The 13,496-nt window shown below is 52.0% G+C and overlaps 1 protein-coding gene across 6 annotated transcripts in view; it reads left to right on the forward strand.

The window, feature by feature from the left end:
• Positions 1 to 976: 976 nt before the first annotated feature.
• The window catches only part of RASAL1 (RAS protein activator like 1), a 28,112-nt gene continuing 15,592 nt past the window's right edge, over positions 977 to 13,496 (forward strand). The window contains exons 1-7 of one of the 6 annotated variants that reach the window (XM_059139784.1): positions 977 to 1,398; positions 5,431 to 5,487; positions 6,158 to 6,175; positions 8,027 to 8,140; positions 8,278 to 8,339; positions 12,673 to 12,802; positions 13,251 to 13,301. In XM_059139784.1, the coding sequence (XP_058995767.1) occupies positions 1,334 to 1,398; positions 5,431 to 5,487; positions 6,158 to 6,175; positions 8,027 to 8,140; positions 8,278 to 8,339; positions 12,673 to 12,802; positions 13,251 to 13,301 (497 nt within the window). In that variant the 5' untranslated portion in view covers positions 977 to 1,333. Of the gene's footprint in view, positions 1,399 to 5,430; positions 5,488 to 6,157; positions 6,201 to 8,026; positions 8,141 to 8,277; positions 8,340 to 12,672; positions 12,803 to 13,250; positions 13,302 to 13,496 lie in introns of all 6 variants that reach the window. The other 5 variants (XM_059139782.1, XM_059139787.1, XM_059139783.1 and 2 more) reach the window with 5 other exon arrangements.

Raw genomic sequence — 13,496 nt, forward strand, 5'->3', positions numbered from 1 at the left:
GGCGCCCCTTCTATAAGCTTCTTATGTGCTTTGTGTTTTATGTTATGTTTTGAGACCTGTATCTGCTTCTTTCTTATCTGCTTTATCTCATCCAATTCTCTCAAAACGCTATGAGCAAAATATTATGTTATTCCTGTTGAACAGACGAGAAAAGCAAGCCAAGGCACAGAGAGGTTAAGTGACTTGCTCAAGGCCACACAGCTAGCAAGCAGTGGAGTTAGGATTCAAATCCAGAAAGGCAAGCCAATTACTGCCTGAGGCCTTCCCTGAGCTATCTAATCCCTCTGAACCTGTTTCTTTATCCATGAAATGAGGGCGATAGTGCAATAGTACTTAGTGCACAGAATTATGGTGAGGATACAATCCCCGGAAACCGCTTAGAACAGTGCCTGGCACACGGTAAGTGTTCAAAGAGTTGTAAATGACTTCTGTCGCCGCCGTCGCGGTTGTCTTCAGGCTTCCCCTCCCCCTCCGGCCGCAGCTGCCTCCCCCGCAGTGCCAGCCCGTGACGTGGGAGCTGCCGCTCGCACAGTCTGGGTTTAATTGGAAACTAAACGAGAAGGAAGGGGATGTTCGAGGCCCCTCCCTTGACTCTGAACGGAACCCCCCCCCACACACACACACACCCCGCCGCTCGCCCCGGGGCATGTGCGACTCCCTCTTTAGTGACACCTCCCGCCGACCGCGGGTACTGCTCCCGCACAGAGCACGCGACTGGGACCGAGGAGGCGGCGCCGGGATGGGAGGCAGGGGAGGGCTGCGGAGGTGCGACTGTGCTGGAGGGAGGGCAGGCAGGGGACAGGCTGTGTCTTCTGAGCTCGGTGCCAGCTCACCACGAGCCAGAGGCCACGCCCGCCTTGGCCGTGGGCCGCTTCCCACCTGGCAGTCTCAGCGCGCCCAGGTCTCCGTGGCCGGTGCGCTCGGGCGCGCTTGGCTGGGGTGCCGGCAGAGGGCGCGCGAGGGGGCCCGGGGACGGGCGGGGGACACGCGGGAGGCGGGATTGGGGGGAGGGCCCTGGGCTGCCCCTCCCGCCCCCTGCCCGCCCACCCGAAGCTCCAGACCGGGAGGCAAGAGCTGCGGGTGCCCCCTGCGCTCTCTGCCTCCTCCGCGCCCCCGCTCCTACCTGTAGAGTCCGAGGGTCTCCCCCTCCCCGGACACCTATTCTTTCTCCTCCGGAAACCTCCCGCCTAGCTACCCGCGTCTCACATAGGCGGCGCTGGGACCCCGGGACGGGGCGCCAGGTTCGCAGCTGGTGACATGTAGATGCCCCCTCGGTGGTCCAGCCTCGGCACCTGGGCGCCCTTCTGCCCGTTAAAGTTTGGGGCTGGGCGCCATGGCCAAGAGCAGCTCCCTGAATGTTCGCGTGGTGGAGGGCCGGGCGCTGCCCGCAAAGGACGTGTGAGTACCCCGGGGCGAGTCGCGGGTGAGAGGCGCTGCGGACATGGGATGGGGCGGGGGTCGCCCGTTCCGCATGCCGGGGAGGAGTGGTGAGGTGGGCACGGGGTTCCTGTCTAAGACACAATATTGGTGCAGATCCGCCTCCACAGGGCTAAAACCTCATGCCCATCGCTGTCCTATCGGAAAGGGGCGCCCAGACTTAGCAGATGCGCCACCCTGCCCCAGGAAGGGGGATGTCTTTGTTCCTGGGATGTACTAAAGGGGATTGGAGGGTCGGATTTTGTTGGAGCTGGGAGGGTAGTGTGTGGGGGGTGTCTCTTCCTTAGTTCAGTCAGGTACCAGAGGTGGAGCTTCTCCAGACCAGGGTGGGTGCCTATCTAAGGAACCCTGGGAAGAAAGCCCAGAGCACCGGGTGGCCCCAGCATTCCTCTGTGTGCATCTGGTGTTTAGGTTCAAAGACAGTCATCAGATGGCCCACCAGCCAGACCTGGGGGAAACTGGGGTCCTCTGGATCCAGAGCCCTGAGCTCCTCAGCAAGGAGCTCCCTGTGTGGGCCTTACCTGGATGCTGAGCCTCTTGAAGACTCCACCCCCAAGCCACCCCCCCCCCACCCCCCCCCGCCCAATAACTGTCCAGCCAGGTGTGATGGGGGCTGGAGGACCCCCGGGTTCCTGTGGGTACCAGTCCTTGGCTCTACTTCCTCTAGGGCTGAGTCAGCAGTTGCCGAATCAGCAGAATGGCAGGAGGGGTCCCCCTCCTGCTTGGCCTGGAGCCCAGAGGGGCTCTGAGGTGTCAGCACCTGGGACAGGTGTGGGATCCTTGGCAGGACGTCAGCTGCGTGACCTTGAACCTGGTCCTCTTGGGTCTCGATTTCCCGCCTGGACAATGGGAGCTCTGGACAGGGGCTATCCAGCCTGGAGAAGCTGTGTGGGGTGGAGAACCTGTTAGGATTTACCCCGTGGCCAAGGGTGAGCAGAAACCTGGATTCTAACCCTCTACCGAAGCTGAGATGAGGGCTTAGCTGTATTCTGACGCCCCCCAGCTGTGGGTCCCCAGTGAAGGGTTTTCGGCCTTTGATTTTAGGAACTTTGCCCCTCCCCAACCCTGGGCTGCTGAGAGAGGTTTTAGCTTCCCTTCATCCTCATCAGCTACCCCAAATAAACATGCCCCTGAGATAGAGGCAGAGCGCTTGCTGTGTGAATGCGGCATCTGGACAAGCCCCTGCTTCCCTCCTTCTGGGACACCCTCTCAGAGCCTCAGAGAATGACATTCTGGAACTGTCAGGGCAGTGAGGCCAGGAATGGGGGCCTGGAAACTGCCAGAGGGCTGGGGCGGGGGGCCCTCCAGAAATCAGGTTTCCATCTTCCGGTCCTGGGTGAGGCCATTAGAATGTGGACATGGTTCACGGTGGGGACGTGGCTTATGGGGTGGACACGGCTCGCGGGGGGTTCCTTCTGCCTCTCCTGCAGATGGGGTTAACTCATACCTGCTTCCTACACCTCTTGGCCGCCCTTTCTGCCCCCAAGTTCTCGGGTCAAGGTGAGCCCCAGAGCAAGAATGGGAAGAAGTCCCTAAGCCCTAGTTGGAGATCCAGCCCTCTGCCTCAGTTTCCTTAGCTGTTGGCTCCCTTCTTCAGAGGGGCTGTCCTCAGAGCCTGCTGGGATCTCCACACCCAGGGAGACTCTTAGATGGGGGTGTGTTCTCTCTCTGGTTTCCTAAGGGAAAGGACCCAGCCTCATTCTGAAGCCTCATCAGGTTTGAGGGTTGGGTCTGACCTGACTCCGGAGGAGGCCTCCACTGACAATTTTGAGAATTACTCATGTTAATCATAGTAGCTGTAAGTCGTCCAGGGCTTACTCTGGGCCAGGGCCTATACTTAACACTTCCTGAGGTGCTATAAGCATTTCCATTTACAAATGGGGGAAACAGGCCCAGAGAGGCAAAGTCACTTGCCCGAGGTCACACAGCTGGGATTTGAGCCCTGACTGGCTCCATGTGTAAGCCACACTGAGCAGGCAATGGCTGAGGGGCCTTCTTTCCCACGCTTAAACTGGGGCAGGGCCCATGGGAGAGGTCAAGGTTCTGGAGAAATTGAGGGTCTGGTGGGGGCACCCCTCCTGCCACAGCTGCTTCCTACCTGATGGGAGCCTGATAAGGCCCTTGTGCGTCAGAGCAGTGGAGCCAGCAAGCGAACTTGGCTCCCGAGGGGGGGCCCCAGGGTCAGGCCTGGTTGACGGAAGGGGGCGTGTCTCCCAGTTCTTTGCTACTGGGATCCCAGCCAATCTTCCTCCACATCTGCTGTTGGGGAAACTGAGGAATGGGACCGTACCTAAAAGAGGCTCAGAGATAGAGAACCCAATCAGAGAAATGAGATCTAGGGGTCACCCAGCCACAGGCATCCCAGGGCGTAGGGCCAGATTAGGAAACTGAGGCTCTCAGGGTTACTCAGCCCAGAGGGTCTGAGGTAGATTCAGAAGGGGAAACTGAGGCCTAGGGCACTACTCAGAAGGGAGTTCAGCAGTAGAACCCAGAAAAGAATGTAGGGACATAGGCCACCACCCAGCCTGAGCTGTTCAGGGAAAGCGGCCAGATGGGGAAATGGAGGCACTGGAGCACCCACACGGAGGGAGCTGGGAACAGGAGTCCAGAGAGAAAAGTGAGGCACAAGGAAGGACTCATCCAGCAGACAAAGCTCAGACTGCCACTGGCTCCTGGTGCCAACAGCCCCTCCCCTGAGATCCCATGGTAACTGTGGATTGGTGACTGATTAGAGATGGCAGAGAGAGTGTGGGGCCTGGGACATCAAAAGAGGGGGTCACTTGGAGAGAACATTTGAGCTGGGGTGGAGGGGCCATTGGATAGGAGCATGCATGCTGAGCCCCCTAGACCTGGGTTTGAATTCCGACTCAGGAGGGGGGTTGTGGGATGGAGGATACAGGTCCTCCCCCAAGGAGCTCACAGTTCAGAAGTTTGAGGGAGACAGACACTAAACACAGAGAGAAACAGGGAGCAAGATGTTTTCTGGTGCCCAGGGGGATTGGAGGTCAATTTCACAAAGGACAGAGGTGGTCAGGGATGGCCTCTCTGAGGTGGTGACTTTGGGGCTGAGGATTGAATAGCAGGACTGAGCCAGCCATGACAAGATCGGGGACAGAGTGTCTTAGGCAGCTGCAATGGTGAGTGCAAAGGCCCTGAGGCTGCACTCAGAACTTGGGGGAAGACAAAGGAGGCCTGTGCAATGGGACAGAGGGGAGATGAGGGCCCTAGTGGACAGCTTGGGATGGGGCTGGTAACTCTTATTATGAAGGGGGGATGGAGCTGCGTTTGGTTGGCTCATGGCTCATGCCTCCTCAAGGGGCTGCTGTTGGTTGTGGTTTTGAGATCTGGGTGCCCTGGTCTGTGCCAGCAGAAGCGGTCTCACTGGGCTGAGCACTGGGAGTCCCCCCCACCCCAGGGAAAATCCGGAGGAAATGAAAAGTTGGCTGAGAGGGTAGGGGGTCCTGGAGTAGAGCTCTGGGGCCAGCCCATGATGCCTCCCACCACGCGTTATCTCCTTTAGTTCCTCCAGCCACCCTTACCCTCGCCGCCCCCACCAGGAGATGTGTGTTACCATTATAGGGAGGAAAAACCAGCACCCACAGAGACGGGGGGTGGGGCTTGTTAGGTTCCACAGCGAGCAGGCGGTAACCCCGAGAAACCTCTCTAACATGGGCTGTTGACCATAGCTCTGGGCTTCCTGGGACCAGCCCTGGGATCTTTGTGGCCTCAGTCCTCAGTGTTCTGTTTCTATATGTGGAAGCCTAGAGAGACCACACAGGGCGGTCGGGCATCAGTGGGTGGGCTGTGTACCCATGACATCTCCTGCCGGTCCCCTGAGATTCTGCTTCTTACCCCGACTTGCTGTGTGACCCTGGGCCAGTCCCCTTCCCTCTCTGGGCCGCAGTTGCCCCATCCATACATAATGAGGGTGGACTGGGACCTCCACTTGTGGCTGCCCCCTCAGCCTCCCTCCTGAACGTCCTCCTCCTGCAGGTCTGGGAGCAGTGACCCCTACTGCATCGTGAAGGTGGACGACGAGGTGGTGGCCAGGTGAGGAGTGGAGAGGCCGGGCCTGGGGGAAGAGGAACAGGGCAGGGAATGGAGGAAGAGCTCCTTCTAGACCTGAGAGGTCCAGGCACAAGATTTGACGTTGAAAAGAGGAGCCGGGTGAGGGCAATGTCTATGCCAAGAGCGGACGAGGTGCCTGCCAGTGGATGCTTTGTGCTTTGGCCCTTCTGGGGACAGACAGCTGGGGCTCCCAGCTCCCCTCTCCATCCTGCCCCTCCGACTGGCCGACACCTTCCCCCTGGACCAGATGATGTCCCTGCCAGTGTCCTGGGGCTGACTCAGCGGCTGCCCGCCTGTGCCTCCCACCGTGGCCTCCCTGGAGGCGGGCATCTCACGCTTGGCTGGGCTGGCTGGTTCCGGGCCTGCTGGGTGCTGCGGGCACTGGGGCGTGTGTGTGTGTGTGTGTGTGTGTGTGCATGCGTGCCCAGCTGGGCCTTCTTGTGAGTGGTGGGGGGTGTTGGAGGGCTGACGTGAATGTCTATGACTGATGTGCGTGTCCCTGGGGGTGTGCAGCTCACAGGCTCACACTGTGTACCAGTGGAGGGTGTGTGTGTGTGTGTGTGTGTGTGTGCACGCGCGTGCGTGTGTGCACACCCGTGGGCTGCCCTGCATACACACGTGAGCACCAGTGTCTGCTTGTTTGGATACACAGATGCCTTCGTGAGCACAAGTGAGGACATGAGGGTGTTTGCTGCGTGAGTGAGTTTGGGCAGGGGGGAGGGACGCGGGGCTTGGCGGTGGTTGGCTCCCGCCCCAGCAGGCCGAGGGACAGCTCTCAGCCCCCGCAGGCCTGAGGGGTGTGGGTGGGCAGGTGGGCGGGTGGCTGAGGCCTGGGTTCCTATGGAGACAGCAGGATTCAGGATGCTTCTGGTGCTGGTTGCAGTCCAGAGGGGCTGGGGGCAAGGGGGGTGGGGAGCCCGCATGGGGCAAGGTCAGCCTGCAGCATCCCAGCTGACCCCCTCCATTGCTCTCTATGCTCATGCTGCCCCCTCCTCACACGCCCCTCCCAAACCCACAGAGAGATTTCTGTGTGATCCCAGGCTGCTGTTCTGTGCATCTCTGGGCTCTGAAGAGGGACTTCCAGCTATGAAAAGAGGGGGACAGGGGGAAGAGTGTGTTTGAGAAGATGGGTCCATCTGACTGTGGTGCTCTGGGCTGGGGTAGAGGGCAGAGTGTGCATCACTGTGTGCCCCTGTGTGGATATGTTCACGGTCTTTGTTGGGGAAGAGGGCAGGGCAAGGGGTAAAAAGAGTGGCCCAATTCTGGTTCAACCCAATTCTGCAGCCATAGATTGGGTGTGTCTTCATTGGGCAAAGTGGGTTCCTCGTTCCCTGCTGGGTAAAGTGCATAGGCAGGGGTGTTGGAGTGAGGATGCTGTGTGTGTGTGTCTGTTTCTAAGCTTGCTTGGGTCCCTAACCCACCTGTGGTTCCCTCTCATTTCCTGAGTGCTCTGGCTCCTGCTGACTTTAAGTTCTCTTGGCCCCGCACACATCCCATTCCCCAACCAGTGCTTTCCTGTTCCTCAGACTCAAGTTCACTCCTGCCCCAGGGCCTTTGCACATGCTGTCCCAGCCATCTCGTCCTCATCTTCTCTTCCCCCTTTGCCTGACTGGCTCCTGTAGGAAGCATTTTCTCACTCCTTCAATCCACACCCCCAGACCTAGCCAAGTGCCACTGAGATCACCCCAACCACAGGACTTGTCTCACTGTGTCATGTGTCATAAGAGTTCAGGAGGGAGTACCTGCCCACTGAAGGGGACTCTGTGGGGGCAGGGTCCTGGGCACCTCTTCATCTGATTCTCCATAGCCCACAAAGTTTGGCACACAGGGTATTCATGGAGTGAATGAGTGAATGAATGGAATTTGCATGTTGTCAGCTGTGTAAGGGATTCTGTGTGTGTATCTAACATCTGTCACCGTACGTGTGTAAATGTGTGTCTGTGGGTCTCTGTGTCTATGAGTTGGGCTTTTTTGTTTTGTTTTGTTTTGTTTTTGATCTGTGTATCTATGTGAATCTGTCTGTTTTTTCTGTATCTGTATGTGTCCATATGTAGAAACACATAGATATGCATTTCTAGAAATTTCTGAGGATGCGTATGTGTATCTGTGTGTATGGGAATGTGTCTCTGGCGTTCTTGGTGTGTCTGTGAGTGTCTCTCTTTTCATGTCCAACCTTGTGGGAATGTATGTGTGTGCGTGTGTGTGTAGGTCTCGGGGTATGTGAGTGTTGGGGTTTCTGCGTGTGTATTTGTGTTTTGTTTTTGTTGTTTTAAGAAGGCTCCATACCCATCATGGAGTCCAACGTGGGACTTGAACTCATGACCCTGAGATCAAGACCTGAATTGAGATCAAGAGTCGGACGCTTTACTGACTAAGCCACCCAGGGACCCCTCTGTGTGTGTATCTATGCACATCATGGATTCAAGTGTGTGGTTTGTGTGCATGTGTATATCTGGGTCCCCAGGTGTCTGCCACCTGTGTGGCCCAAGGGTCCCCAGCCCCCTGTGCCCTCCCTCTGCAGAACAGCAACTGTCTGGAGGAGCTTGAGCCCCTTCTGGGGGGAGGAGTACACCATTCACCTGCCCTTGGATTTCCACCACCTGGGCTTCTACGTGCTGGACGAGGATACAGTGGGGTGCGTGTACTGGGGACCCCTGCTTGAGCACCTGGGGGAAGATGGGATGGCCCAAAGCAAAGTCTCCACCCAACTGACCCTTGGTGCCTGTTCCCGCTATTTAATGACTCGGACCCTCATCTGCCACCTTTCCACAGGCACGATGACGTCATTGGCAAGATCTCGCTGAGCAGGGAAGCGATTGCAGCCGACCCCAGAGGTGGGCGAGGGACAGCAGCCTTCGGCTGGGCAGAGGGAATATGGTGGCCATGTCTAGGCTGGGCATTTGTGAGCATGTAGCAAGTGGCAGGAGAAGCAGTCTTCAGGGGAAATTATTTCAGTTGTTGATTTTTCTTTTTTCTTTTCTTTTTTGGAAGAGAGAGTGAGAGAATGCTCATGCCCAAGTGGGGTGGGGTGGGGAGGGGCAGAAGGAGAGGGAGAGGGAGAATCTTAAGCAGGCTCTTTGCCTAGCATAGAGCCTGACACTGAGCTTAATCTCATGACCCAGAGGTCATGACACGAGCTGAAACCAAGTCAGATGCTTAAACGACTGAGCCACCCAGGCACCCCATCAGTTGTTGGTTTAAAAAATATTTTTTTAAATTTATTTATTGAGTAGTTAATTACTTTACGTAGTTCCATATTCAAAAGGTATAATTAGCGGGGGAGACTATCCCTCTCTAACCCAGCAATTCCATTTTCATTTTAAGGTTGTCAGTTTCTTGTATGTCCTTCTAGAGATATTCTTTTTTTTTTTTTTTTTAAGATTTTAGTTATTTATTTGAGAGAGAGCAGAAGTAGGGGGAGCAGGAGAGGAAGAGGGAAAAGCAGGCTCCCAGCTGAGCAGGGAGCCCAACATGGAAATCAATCCCAGGACCCAAGGATCATGACCTGAGCCAAAGGCAGCCGCTTAACCGACTGAACCACCCAGACACCCCTAGAAATATTTTAAATAGGTTTATTTATTCCAAGTGCTTTCCATGAATCAACTCATTTAATTATCGTAATGAGCCTGTGAGATAGGTACCCTTATTCTGCCCATTCCACAGGCGGACCTCTCAAGGTAGAGGGGATTGGTTAGTTGGCTTGCCCGGGATCACAAAGTTGCTAAGTGGGATGGCTAGGATTTGAACCAAGATTGTCTACCTCCAGTCTGTGCTCTTAATATGGCACTGTATGTGTTTGGTGCTCTGCTCATAGGAATGGCAGTGTGTTATACTCACTCTCTGTCCCTTGCCTTTCATTTCACCATCTACACTGGAGATCTTTCCATATTGGTTCCTCAAGAGCTTCCACATTCTTTGATCTTTGATTTCGTGGCACTCCATTGTGTGGCTAAATCATCATTTATTTGGCTGGTTCCCTCCTGATGGGCACTTGGGTGGCTCACTGTCTCTCCCTAGCTCAAACAATACAGCCATGAATAGCCTTGTACAAATGTGATTTCACACATGTGCAAGTTGTATCAATCAGTTTGATAAATTCATAGAAGTAGATGGGTCCTATTAACACATTACAGAGTTGTTGCTCAGTTACCCTCTTTGGAGGACGTAACAATTTGCCTACCCTGCCAGGGTATCTTTGCCAGCAATTACCAAACTCTTTGATCTTATATCTGATAGGTAAAAAAATTTTCTCTTTGTGTAGGTTATTTTGTATTTCTCTATGAATGAGATTGAAAGCCTTTTTGCATATTTAAAAGTTGCTTTATTTCCTTTTTTGTTTGTTATTTATTTGTTTGTTTGTTGCATTGCCCCCCATGGGGTTGTGTGGCTTGTCTTATTGATTTGTAGGTGCTCTTTACATATTAGGCAAATTTAACTCTGTCATATTAGCTGCAAATAGTTTTTCTCCCTTTGTCACTTATGTTTTTGCTTATCATTTTTTTCTCTGTATAAAATCTGTTTCTTTTTCTCTAGTTTTTATGGATCTTGTTTTTCTGTGATATCTAAAAAGGTCTTCCCAACTCTAAGATAAATTTTTTTTACATGATTCCTTCTCACAGCAATTTGTTTTCCTTTTTTACATTCAAGTCTTTGATCTATTTGGAACTTAACCAGATTCAAGGTATGGAGAGGGATTGAACCTTATTACTTTTTATCTAGATGAATACTAATTGTCTTGATGTCAGTAATTGAATAATGTATTTTTTCATCAGTGGGGATTAGTTGAAAATGTACAACATGTTAATCATCATAATCATTGTTCCTATTTAATTAGGACTTACTATGTGCCAGGAATGATGCTAACCACTTTACATTTAGTTTTCACAACAACCAAGTGAAGTGTGCTCTAGAATGATCTTGAATTTATGGCTGATGGAAAATGAGGTTTGGAGAGGTGAGGGCACTTGGCCTTCCTGGAAGTTGTAGGGTTGGGAGTTGAGTCCAGGCTGTGCCTGCATCCAAAGTCTGTGTTTTCAACCCATCTGCTGACCTGCACCCATTGTGTCTGAAACATCCACCCAAGGGAGTGGAATTAGATGATGGAAGTATGAGGCCAGGCTTCAGGAGCTTATGGATCAGACAGAAACACAAAATATACTCACACAGAGCAAGGAGCAAGGAAAAAATGGATGCTGTCCATGTGTCTGGATGTGGGTGCTTTTTATTTTTTAAGCAGGACAGGAATGTGGGGGTAGAGGCATGTGGAATATCACTGGCATGATGGTGGATGAGGATAAACAGACAGTGAGGCTGGTGTAGTCAAGCAAGTTTTCCTGGATGAAGAGGAATGAATTGGTTCTTAAAGGTGCTTTGGCAGAGACACTAAAGCATATCTCCGTAGATTCTCTTTTAGGGTCAGGTGTAGGCCAGGCCAGTGGGAGCATTGGGTGGGTCTCGATTGGAGAAGGCTGTAGGTGCCAGGCTAGAGTCCGGACTTTCTTCTGGAGGCACTGGGGAGCCATCGATGGTCCTTGAGCAAGACACCAAAGAGAGTGGAGCCTTATTATCAGGGGATGGAGTGACAGGAGAAATTAGATACATTTTCAGAAGATCTCTGTGCTGCTTTGTGGATATTGGATCACAGTGGGACAGGAGTACATGTGGGAGATCAATTAGGAGTCTGTTGTCGTAGTCGAGTGAAGAAGCTGATGGCATCCTGGACTAGGGGGTAGCTGTGAAGACAGAGAGAGGTGAGGTGGGACAGTGCTTCATCACACACACAAGGAAGTGGGCCACCATGAGCAAGTGTCAGCAGACACAATAACCACCAGATTTGAACCCATGAAGATTTTAGAATTTATACTTATGATATACAGAATTTTAAAAGGAATAAAATATTTAAGTACACTGAAATTTAATCACCAGAAAGGGATGGTGATAATCATAAAGCAATACATTAAAAAACAGATTTTTAAAAGAACCAAATCAAACTTTTAGAGATAAAAAGTAGTCACTGAAATTGAAAACTGGGAGGCTGAGTTCAACAGCAGATCATTCAGAGCTGAAGAGAGAATTGGTGAACTGGAAAAGAGATCTGAAGAAGTTATTTAAACTTTGGCCCAGAGAATCAAGAAGAAAAATATAAAAGAGAAGTTCAGAGACATAAAAAATTACCAAGAAGGTCTAATGTCCTTTTAATTGGAGTCCTAGGATGAAAGAATAGAAAAAATAGGGGAGAGGAAGGGATTAAAAAAAAATTGATGACCTGACATTTTCCAGAACTCAAGGAAGGACATGATTGCATAAGAAGAAACAGCACAAACCACAGTAAGCAGGATTAAAAAAAAAAAAAAAATCCTCACCTGCCCATGCAGTGAAATTGTGAACATCAAACACATGATCCTTAATTAAAGAGAAAAGATAGACCATTGACACAAGATCAGTTATCCAGCTGAAATGACTTCCCAATAGCTACAATGGAATCTAGAAGTCAGTGAGTGAGATCTTCAAAGTGTTGAGAGAAATAGAGAGAGGGGGGATGGGAGGTTGAAAATGACTTGACCGGTTCAGGCAGGGAGAACTACCTGGATGGAGGCTCAGAGGTAGGCCTGCCCAACATTTTTGTGAGGGGAGATGTATTGGGATAAAATAATGGAGGGTTCTGTGTACCAGGGTGAAGAGTGTGATAGTACAGGATGAAGGGAATTAGACTATCCTAACTACATTAAAATCCCAACTCTGCCACTTCCTAGCTATGGGGTCATGGGCAAAGCTCTTCTTTCGCTGTGTCTCAAGTCTGCAAGTGTGGGTAATTACAGCGTCTACATCAGAAGGCGGACATGAGAACTCCATGATTTAATACATATTTAATGGTAATTGAATTTTTAAGTTAACACAATGCCAGTGTCTGGTATTTATTTATTTATTTATTTATTTATTTTAAAAGATTTTATTTATTCATTTGGCACAGAGAGATCACAAGTAGGCAGAGAGGCAGGCAGAGAGAGAGGAGGAAGCAGGCTCCCTGCAGAGCAGAGAACCCAATGCGGGACTCGATCCCAGGACCCTGAGATCATGACCTGAGCCGAAGGCAGCGGCTCAACCCACTGAGCCACCCAGGTGCCCGATGGTAGGTATTTAATAAATGTTAGCACTTGTGCCCTCCAGGAATTGATAGCTGGATCAACCTGAGCCGTGTGGACCCAGATGCAGAGGTTCAGGGTGAGATCTACTTGGATGTACAGATGCTGGAAGATACACGGGGCCGTTGTCTACGCTGTCATGTGCTCCAGGCCAGGTATGGTCAGGATGGAGGACAGTGTGGGTTTGGTCTGAGAAGGAACAAGAGTTCACTGGATTCTCCTAGTTGTGTTGGCTTTTGAGACCACCTCACTCCTGGGGTACTTCTGGGCTCACAACCAGGATCCCTTGCAGGCAAACAGTCCAAGTTCACCAGGTTTGCAAGTTCCTGGGGTCAGAGCACAAGCAAAATCTTTGGGTCCCCAGTGACCAGCAGCCAAAGGTCAGACACTCAGGATGGCCAGAAAATGTGTGGAGGTGTATTAATCAAATTGTAAGTGATAGATACCCAATTTGTACCAGTTTAAGCAGATTGGCTTATATGAATGACATGCAGCTACAGGTATGGCTGGATCCAGGTGCTCCAACAGTGAGATGAGGAATCTATAGACAGATTTCACGGCTTTCTTTTGTGTTAGTTTCAGTCTCAGGCAGTCTCTTTCCAGGTGTGGACAAAGAGGACCCCAGCAGTATCAGGATGGCATCCTACCAACTTGGTAGGTCCAACTGAAAAAGAAATTTCCTTCATTCTTTCCAACTAATGTCCTGGGACTGATTCTTATTGGCCAAATATAGGGCACATACCGATCTCTGAACCAATTACCTGGACTCTGATGGGTCAGGCCTGAGTCCCACACCCACTCCTGGACTGGAGAGAGGGTTCAGCCTACCTAAGTTATGGGAGCTGGGAG

The sequence above is a fragment of the Mustela lutreola genome, chromosome 11 (genome assembly GCF_030435805.1).
Source record: "Mustela lutreola isolate mMusLut2 chromosome 11, mMusLut2.pri, whole genome shotgun sequence".
NCBI classification, from domain to species: Eukaryota; Metazoa; Chordata; class Mammalia; order Carnivora; family Mustelidae; genus Mustela; species Mustela lutreola.